At 37.4% G+C, this 10850-nt stretch overlaps 1 protein-coding gene across 1 annotated transcript; it reads left to right on the top strand.

Moving 5' to 3' along the window:
* Positions 1-1404: 1404 nt before the first annotated feature.
* LOC110886796 (probable inactive receptor kinase At2g26730) lies at positions 1405-5131 on the top strand. Its single transcript, XM_022134641.2, has 2 exons — positions 1405-2862; positions 4198-5131. The coding sequence occupies exons 1-2, from the start codon at positions 1560-1562 to the stop codon at positions 4869-4871; spliced, it is 1977 nt and encodes a 658-aa protein (XP_021990333.1). The 5' UTR covers positions 1405-1559; the 3' UTR covers positions 4872-5131.
* Positions 5132-10850: the final 5719 nt, after the last annotated feature.

Raw genomic sequence — 10850 nt, 5'->3', positions numbered from 1 at the left:
AATTTCATTTTTATTATTTGGGTTTTTGATTTATTCATTGCGTTTTACGATCTTGGCGGGGGTCCAAGGGGCAGAGCCCCTGGCTGGGGTTGAGCTCGGAATTTTTTTTTATTAAATTGCTTTAATAAAAATGCATCAGAAATTTAATTTTCCAGAAATTGCCTCATTTCGAAGATAGTAATTCGTAGACAGTTTTTTGATTTGCTGCTCTCTGGTTCAGACGGATTCACAGACAGATCAGCTTGTGTCCATTGCGTTTTAGAAATAAGAGAGTTTTATGTGTTTTCTGGCCATTGCGTTTTCGAAAAAAACACATTTTTGAAGTGTTTTTAGTTCATTGCGTTTTAGGTAAACACGTTTTTATTTGTTTTCAGTCCATTGCGTTTTAAAAAAATACACTTTCTTTTGTGTTTTTAGGTCACTGCGTTTTAGAAATAAGACATTTTTATGTGTTTTTTGGCTATTGCGTTTTAGATAAACACATTTTTGAAGTGTTTTTAGTTATTGGGTTTTAGGTAAAACACATTTTTGAAGTGTTTTTAGTTATTGCGTTTCAGGTAAAACACATTTTTATGCTTTTTCAGTCTATTGCGTTTTAGAAAACAGTCATTTTAAGTGTTTTCTGGCCATTGCGTTTTAGAAATAAGACATTTCTTTGTGTTTTTAGGCTATTGCGTTTTACAAATAAGACATTTCTTTGTGTTTTCTGGCCATTGCGTTTTACAAATAAGTCATTTTTTGTGTTTTTGGTGTATTGCGTTTTAGAAAAATGTCATTTTTTAGGTTTTTTTTCATTGCGTTTTACGTAACTGGGGGTTTTTCTATTGCGTTTTACGCAACTGGGTTTTAATTTTTTTTTTAAATATAGCAATAGTATACTCGTTTTAAAGATAAAAAAAACGCTCGTTTTTTTGGTGCAATTTTTATAAAAAAATAATGTCGTATGAAAGAGTTATTAACGTTTAAAAAATAAGGGGGAATTGGAAGAGAGAGAAACTATTGGCTTGGATTAACTAAAATGCCCCTAAATAAACTCACACGCCTCTTTTATTCCTTTCAATTTCCCTGATTTAATCTTAGCCCTTGATTAACTAAATTGATGGTTAAGATCACTTTCTAGTCTTTCTAGCCAAATAAACTTTCTATTGTATCTCCACCCATATTAACATTACCACAATACCATTAAACCCATATTTAAACCTTCAACATTTAATCCCTCCTTAAAGGTAAATTAATCTCCAAGTAAAACAAGTGTAAATAAACATGATTTCTAGATAATAATAATAAAAGGGAGCGTTTTCATATTTAATCGTTGCTTGCCAGCAAAAACGACACTGTTTTCCCCTTTTCCTTTTTCCTTTTTCTTTTTTTAACAAATATTATATTCCCACACCTCACTCCTCCTCTCGTCTTTTATCACTCTCTTCTCTCTCTCTAAACCATACATTCTCTCTCTATATCTCTCTCTCTCTCTCATGGCCGCTTGTCGCCGGAAACCTCCAAAATAATAACAACACATACATTTCTCAGTTCTTATTTCCCACTTCTCATTTCTCACAATGTCTCCGTTCACAACAATATTTCTCTTTTCCATTTTTACCCTTCACCACCACCGAGTCACATCCGATCTGACTCAGGAAAAGCAAGCGCTTCAAACCTTCATCTCGAAGCTTCCACACGACTCTCGCTACTCATGGAACCCATCGGACTCCGTTTGCAACTGGCGCGGCGTCACCTGCGACGCCACCAACTCCTCTGTCATCTACCTCCGTCTCCCTGGAGCCAGGCTCGTCGGAGAAATCCCGCCGAAGACAATCGGAACGCTGACGAAACTCCGTGTACTCTCTCTCAGATCCAATGGCCTCTCCGGTAACATTCCTGATGATTTGGCGAATCTCGGTAATATTCGGAGTGTTTATTTGCAGAATAATAAGTTTTCCGGTGAGTTTCCGGCGAGTGTGACGAACATGAGTGGCGTAGAGCGGTTAGATCTTTCAGGTAATGAGTTTTCCGGTCAGATTCCGTTTTCTGTTAACAATTTGAAACGGTTAAGTGAACTTAGGTTAGAGAACAACAGTTTTTCCGGTCAGCTTCCGAGTATAAACCTAGCGAGTTTATCCGATTTAAACCTAGCGAATAATAAACTCAACGGTTCAATTCCGAAATCGTTAGCTAGATTTCCGGAATCTGCATTCTCCGGTAACATAAATCTGTGTGGAAATCCTCTTCCGCCGTGTAACAATACATTTTTTCCGTCTCCGGCGCCGTCTCCGTCGTCGATTTCATCGCCTCCAGTCGGAAAAAAGTCTAAAAAGCTCTCAACCGGAGCAATCGTCGCTATAGCAGTCGGATCTGCGTTAATCCTCGCTCTACTGTTACTAATCCTGTTACTATGCCTACGAAAAAAACGTAATCAACAAGCGAAACAGCCTCCAAAACCACCAGTGCAAACTCCAGCAGCCGGAGGAGCAACCAGAGCGGTTACAGAAGCCGGAACGTCGTCATCGAAGGATGACGTCACCGGAGCGTCAGCAGAAGGTGAGAGAAACAAGCTAGTGTTCTTCGACGGAGGAATATACAGCTTCGATTTGGAGGATTTGTTGCGAGCATCTGCGGAGGTGTTAGGTAAGGGTAGCGTAGGGACGTCGTACAAGGCGGTGCTGGAGGAAGGTACGACGGTGGTGGTGAAGCGGTTGAAAGATGTGGTGGTGACGAAGAAGGAGTTTGAGGCACAGATGGAGATTTTGGGGAAGATGAAGAACGAAAATGTGGTTCCGTTAAGAGCTTTTTATTATTCAAAGGATGAGAAATTGCTTGTTTCTGATTTCATGCCTGCTGGTAGCTTATCTGCTCTTCTTCATGGTAATAATAACAATAATTTCTTCATCCTTTTTACATCATTGTCATCTACATTTTCTAGGGTTAGAAAGTTTAGATTTAGGATATGTTGCAGGGTACAAGTGTTACTGCATTGTGTACAAGTTGAATACCTTTTAGCAACTTTTCACTAGGATTAATGTACAACCGTGAATGCCTATTGCCTGCCAAATTATGCTATATTGCTATACAGACTTGTACTTCAAGCAACTATTGCTAGTGGGTCCTCTACTGATTAATTTTTCGTTAATTAGTCTATTAATCGTTAGTTGGCCCTAATCGAAGAGAAGAAACGGAAAAAATCACATATTCCGGCCAAAACCTGCCAGATACCAGTCAAAATTTGTCTACCTAAAAAAATTACGTATAAAAATTTGTGTATATTTGTATAAAACTTAAGATTATACATAGAAAGTCGGATCTGTTTAATCCTGATTAATCGTCAGTCCTCACCCCGCCGGCCGACTAGCACCTAGCGAGTTCTGCAACCATGTTTTTTTTTTACATTTTTATGGTTAGGAACTTGTACTCTATGTTTTAAATGGTTGTATTTTGCAATAAGAAAGAGAGCCTTTTTGTGTTGCATACCTGTTATGATTAATTTTGTCACTCTTTTTGTTCTTCATTGCAAGTAATAAATATCTAGCTTCAACCTAATTTAAAGACATGTACCTCATGCATAAGTAGTTGTACATTTTGCTTAGATAAGGACATTCTACATGTGCTCTCTAAAGAAATAAAGATCTTGATTTTTAAGTTTTTAATTTTTAATCACATTCTAATTGATGAGTATTTAAAATTTTGATTTAATTTACCAAATTTGAAGATATTGTACACCTAATTTTGTACTGTTGGAAGCTAATTTATTATTTTTGTTTAATTTAATATTATGAAAATTTTAATGTGTTAAAGTACTAATGTACGTGATTGTCGGGAGCATGTTTTTTCTTTTTTTTTTTTTTCGCTTTTTAACAAAGGCATATATTATACATACATGTGGTGTGAAATACGCATCCTGGCGCATGATATCTTTGTGGGCTACCAACATGTGAGTTGTAAATGTTACACTTAAGTTCCTTTAAAAAACAATAATTGCTACACGCCCCCCATGTTTCCCTCCACATATATTTATTGGTTTCCACTTCTTGCAATCATGATAAAGAGAATGTTTTTCCTTTTTTGCCCTTTGCTGTCCTTTGGTTTCCTTCATTCTCACTCTCCCCTTGTATAACTTTGTGGACCCTACATATGCATTGATGAGTTGTACGGTACAAGTAGTATATGCATTGATAAGTTGTGTGAAACCTGTTTATTTTGCAGGAAGTAGAGGTTCGGGTCGAACGCCGCTCGATTGGGACCATCGGATGAGGATCGCGTTGAATGCCGCGAGAGGGATCGCCTACTTACATGTAGCCGGAAAAGTGGTTCACGGCAATATCAAATCATCCAACATCCTCCTTCGACAGGACACCGGTAGAGATGCTGCCGTGTCAGACTTTGGGCTCAACACGCTCTTTAGCGGGTCAAGCTCGCCAAACAATCGGGTCACGGGCTACCGGGCCCCGGAAATACTCGAGACCCGAAAAGTAACATTCAAATCCGACGTGTATAGCTTTGGGGTTTTGCTATTGGAGCTTTTAACCGGCAAAGCTCCAAACCAAGCCTCGTTGGGCGAGGAAGGGATCGACTTGCCGCGGTGGGTGCAGTCGGTTGTGCGCGAAGAATGGACCGCTGAGGTTTTTGATGTGGAGTTAATGAGGTATCAAAATATTGAAGAGGAGATGGTTCAATTGTTACAAATAGCAATGGCGTGTGTATCGACTGTGCCAGATCAGCGACCATCGATGCAGGAGGTGGTGAGGATGATGGAGGATATGAATCGGGCTGAAACGGATGACGGGTTGAGACAGTCGTCGGATGACCCGTCAAAGGGATCCGACGGTCAGACACCTCCAACCGAGACCCGAAACTCACCCGCAACTGTCACGCCGTAGACCTCTCGAATAATCGGCATGAAAATAGAGTAGAGAATTAATTTTTGGAAAAATATTCCCCTTTTTTTTTCTTTTTGGTGATTTTATGTTGATTTTGATATGTGAAATTGATTTTTATGAGTCGGGTCAAGTCGGGTTCCATAGGAGTTGATTGGAAAATAGTTGTTTATGTGTTATTCTTTGGTAAATCTCAAGAAAAAGAACCAACATTCTTGCAGATGGTCATGTGTATGTCTTTTTCTTTATTTTTTATTTTTTTTTATTTTTTGTGGATTAAGCCTAATAGTTTTTCAAATATAATGTATTTTTGGACTTATAGAAATAAAAAGTAATTGTTTTTTCACTTTATAACTTCTTAGAAAATTAAATGTTATATAAGTTTTTGGTTAATATTAAAGTTATTAAACCTTTTTTTTTAAGTTTGACTAATTATATTATTTTTAAAACTAACACTTTTGTCTTTCAAAAACTAAAGTTTTAATTAAATGTTAGTGATTATTTTAAACAATGATACTTTGAAATATAAACATTAAAGTTAGATTGATGTTGAGTGATGTTTTATTTATTTATTTATTTTTATTTTTGTGAAAATGAGACAATATGTTAGTCTTTTTTATCAACCACTTATATTTTAAAGAAAAAAAATGATTTTTTTTTAAAGATATGATGTTTCGGAGCGTAATTCCATATATATCCATCATCAAAATAGTTTTTAGAAGAATATATTAAATTATTAAAAAAGGTAAGTGCCAACTTGTAGTTTGAAACTTTTGGTCAAATTATTCCGTAGAACCGTAATGTGATTACGACCGTGGGCCAAGGTTGGTAATTTGATTGATATCGGTTGTTTATTAACCAAAAATATATTCTTCTTGTCGAAGGAATGAAATATTGAAAAAAAAAACCTTGGTGTTTTAAGTAGGAGATATAACATAAGAACATATGTAATGGGGCTTTATAAGGGCATGAAAGATTTTGATAATGAATGCCCTTACATCATTACTCATGGGCATTATAGGGGCATGAAGAGTGAGGGACATTTCTATAATAATGCCCAAAGAGAAGAAAAATAATGGATAGTAATAAATGAAATGGGCATTAACCATTACACCTTTTTTAAAAGGGAATTATGATGATGATGTGGTGAAAAATGCCCCTTAGTGGGCATTAACGATTACCTATGGTCTAATTGATTGTGGTATTAAGATTATGTGTAGTGGGGTATTATTATAAAATGAGATTAGGATTAAATACAAAGACAACATAAATAAGAAGGGTAAGAAAATTTCTAATCCATTGATCTTAGACCATCCGTAGTGGATGAAATTTGAGGCGTTTTCTTATAAAAGCACGCCCAAACACGCCACCACCTCCGCCCCGTGGGCGTTTTTTGGTCAAAATGAGTTGCGGTGTTTTATTTTTCACGCCCGAGAAGAATTGGGTTGGCCAATGACAGTTATCTCCTTTTCCTTTGGCCACTCACTTTTTTTCATGGTTTTTTAATTTATTTATTCTTTACACCCCTTTTAACATAATGCCCACATACCCACGAAACACATTTTAGAAAAACGCTCATTTGCTGACTAGGATAACACGTGACGGACAACGCCCAAGGGTGAGACATTATTCACCATAACCACTACATATGGTCTTAGATTTGAAGAGTTGAGATTAGTTTTAAAGAAAAGAAAATAATAGAACGGAATGAAAGGAATCTCACATTTATTGACTTTCTCTCTCCACATACAAGGTACATGTCAATTCTCCCATTAATTTAAAACGTACATAACATTTTAATACGACATTTGTTTTTAAAAAAATCACCATAATAACGATCGTTTTTTATCTTTAATATGAGTATGGTATTGTTATATAAAAATAAAATAAAAAGTTTCATTTTTACTGGGTTTTATTTGTATTGTGTTAAAAGTTCTAATCATTGTGTTTTTCAACTGGGTTTTGGTCCTTACTTGTTTTACTAAGATTTCTATACATTGTGTTATTATCAGAACTTATAACACATTGTTAATTTGGGTATGTCCATTGCTTTTTCTTATCAGAACTCATAACATAATGTATGACACTGTAAAGATACTGTTATATTTGGGTTTTCTATAAATTGTTTTATAGGTTCTAATCATTGTGTTTATTATGCTATCGATTGTGTTTTAATTTGATGTTCATTGTGTTTTTTGTTTTGTTATGCATTGTGTTTTAATCTGTTGTTCATTGTGTTTTAGTTTGTTGTCCATTGTGTCTTTTATCTGCTATCATCAATTGTGTTTTTTTTAACGACCAACAAATCAATCTCGAGCACTCTCGGGGCACCCACTGGACAAACGAAGTACTCCGAGAGTAACCTGAGTGGTCCACCACCAATTCCGGGGAAAACCCGGTAACCCACCTGCCCGTAGGCACGACGGTAAATTACCTGTAAAACCCGTTTCGCTCAAGGATCGAACTCAGATTTCCCTGGGTCTCCTATCACTGCCCACCAGTGCCTCACTATTTTTTGCACCAAATGGGAATTGAACTTGAGTCTTCAACGAAGAACTCAAGTCCTCCTACCACTTGAGCTAAAAGTCATTGGCCATCAATCGTGTTTTTAGTTTGATACTCATTGTGTTTAGTCTGTTGTCCGTTGTGTCTTTTATCTGTTGTTATCAATTGTGTTTTTTGGTCTACTTTCAATTGTGTTTTTAGTTTGATACTCATTGTCTTTTACATTATGTACATTGTGTAATACGCAACTGGGTCCTCTCATGTTTTATGTTATGTCCATTGTGTAATACGCAACTAGGTTTTCGAATTTTTTTTAAAGTATAATAATATGATACTCATATTAAAGATAAAAAAAGGCTCGATTTTATCGTATAATTTTCTTAAAAAAACAAATATCGTATAAAAAAGTTACGGGCGTTTAAAAAATGAGAGGGAAATAACATGTTACTTGCATGTGCATAATCTTTTTATTTTCTTTGACAAAATTACTCTTCTCACTTGAATCTATTTTGGACACTTGTTACTCTACAGTGGTTACTTACAGTTCTTATTTTTAAACTCCTTTGTACTATAACTCAACCCATGTGATATTTAACATACGAGACTGTAACACCCCGTGTTTTCAAATGTCAAAGTCAAAGTTTGACTTCTTTGACTGTTAGTAGTCTATTTTAATTTTTGTATTATGTGTAGTAAGTGTTGTCTAATTAAAGTGATCAAATATTTATCTATGCGAACCGATTATCGACCTTGAATAGCAGGAAGTAACAATGCGATAAAGTTAATCAATCAATAATCAAGCTAATCAAATCATCATCGAACTCGAAACTCGAATTATGCGAACTTTGGTGTTGTTATACGTGTGTGTGTGCCTTATGTGTTACTTGTGCGTGTTTACTTTATGTTATTATGTGTGGTGATCAATCGAATCGAATCGAAACTCGAAAAGCAATCGAACTCAATCGAAACCGACATCGAAACGTGAAATATAGATGCTTATGTTAGATATAGTAGTTGGGACTGAAAGTAATTTGACTAGGAAACTTTATCGTATTTGTATCATCCTCCATCGAAATCGAAATATAAAAAATCGTCGCAAAACACTCGAAAAGGGCCACTGATCGAACAGGAAACCGCTGATCGAACAGGCCAGCCGATCGAACCAACTGTTCGATCGAGCAGGCCAGCCGATCAGGGATCCTGGCCGATCGGTCAGCACTTTCCCCTTTGGGAAGCCTATAAATAGCCCTGTCATTGTCATCATTACCACTTTTGGAAACTCTCTGACCGACCAGCTCTTGTTCTTCACCTTTTCTCAGATTTCTCTCAACACCGGTAAGTATTCACTCCAAACCTTGTACGTTTTTGATCAATACACGATTCTTCACCTTTCTATCTTTCAAATCTTGATTTCTAACCGTGAAATCACCAAGATCTGAGTGTTCTTGGATGATGTCATCATGGTGTTCTTGAAGGACATCATCTTTTGGCCTCATTCAACAATGAATAGCTTGGATCTAACCGATTTCCACATAAATAAACTAAAATCTATCATAGATCTAAACATTTCACGGTGTGAAAGATTGAAAGACGGATTTTCCGACTTTTTTTCAACTCTTTTACACTCAACACCTTCAAACCGGTAGAAACGAAGCTTGAACCAGCTCACTAATCATCCTAACAACCACGTGGTTCAAGGTTCGGATTCTAACTACGAGGTTCACCGATTTCGGGTTAAACGCCAAACTACCGTTCCGAACCGTTCACCGGCCGGACTTGGGTGATTCCTGTCCAAACCTGGAGAAACCAGTAAGAACAAAGGTTTCATGGTTCAACTCGTTGTCAAACTACCTCGATATAACGTCAAATAACCAAAACAGCTAAGTGTTAGACGACAGGCCAACCAGGTCAGAATGCTGGCCGAACGGCTAGGCTGTCCGAACGAACAGCCTAACCGATCGGACCTACCAGCCGATCGACCGGGCCGGCCGATCGGCTAACACATGGCCCCACACTTTTCAAATTCATGAAGTCTGGTATTGAACGAAGTAATGTTCGATCGAACCTTGGTTTGGTAAACATTACTCTTCGGATCATGAGATAATATGCTTCAACACTTAATCGATTTTCAACTCGTTCGACGCATTGGAGTGCCACCCGATCGAACATGTCGTCCGACCAGGTGACACCCTGCTAAGAACCTTATACTGAAGTACCTAACCGATCGGTTGGACTAGCCGATCGAACGGCCCGTTCGATCAACCGACCTGAAAGGCAAGGATACTTCAATGATTTTAAATAATGCTGCAAAAACTTCAAAAGTTCAAACCATCATATACAAACACATCCTTCACAAAGGAAGAAACAATCCACTTGAACTGTCCAACCGATCGAGCCTTCCGGCCGATCGAGCAGACTACCCGAACGGTTAGACCAACCGAACGATTAGGCTGTTCGATCAAACCTACTGTTCGATCGACCAGACTGTTCGACCCAATTTACACTTGTTTGCATTTCCGCGTTACTCATCGTTATACTATCGAACTATTCAGGCTAACCTACTCTCAGCGCTCCCTTCAATCCATCAATCACTGTGAGTATACTCGATCCCTTTTTGCTTTTAGCACTTTTGGGTGTTACATGCGTTCCTTATCAAAATCATAAATCGAAACACACTACTCAATTAGTTGAACGCTAACCGATTGCATGTATTACGTGACTAAATGAATGCTTGTTATTATGTTTACACGTGGAAAGCTGTCTACCTGCCTTAGCAACATAGTACTATAGTTTGGACTCAGTACCCGTTCACACGGGGGTTGTTAAGGACAATTACTTGCATGGATTACGGTGGTAATCGTGTATTGCGAACTGTCTCGGACAGTCAACCCGCAGTCGTTGGTATCGATAGATCCATGTCGATAATTAACATGATTCGTTTTCCTCTGTGTACGTGTTGGTTATGCGTAAACTATTCGAACTCTATATGCTATTATCAAACTTGTATGCTCACCTTTACATTATTTGTATTGACTTTATTTTAACGTATGTGACAGGTGTTTAAGATGTTTGCTTGCTAGGAAAGCGAGGCTAGGAATAAGCTCTAGAGGCCCCCCAACAAATAGTTGTCTGTCAAGATCAAGTGTTTAATGTTTAGCAGTATGTAGATCTTGTCAGGCTGGGTCTTTAGGAGCATTCGAACAATATTTATTTTATTATGTTAAATCTGAGTTGTCGGAACAGAATTACTTGTTTGGATGTTATCTGTAATAATGTATTTGTTTATTCGGGATACGGTATGGGACGTATCTTTAACTGGATTATGTAAATAGTTGTTATGAAAACTTCTGGACAATCTGTTTCGCTAAGTGCCATGCCCCGATGATTCCGCCATCGGTTGGGGTGTGACAGAGACATTATAGGAGGTGAAGTTAAAAAATGGTTTAGTGGGTATAATACCACATAATGCCCAACATT

The sequence above is a fragment of the Helianthus annuus genome, chromosome 10 (genome assembly GCF_002127325.2).
Source record: "Helianthus annuus cultivar XRQ/B chromosome 10, HanXRQr2.0-SUNRISE, whole genome shotgun sequence".
In the NCBI taxonomy this organism is placed as follows: domain Eukaryota; kingdom Viridiplantae; phylum Streptophyta; class Magnoliopsida; order Asterales; family Asteraceae; genus Helianthus; species Helianthus annuus.
The sequence above is the reverse complement of the archived record's forward strand: the minus strand, read 5'-3'. Positions and strand labels throughout refer to the sequence as shown.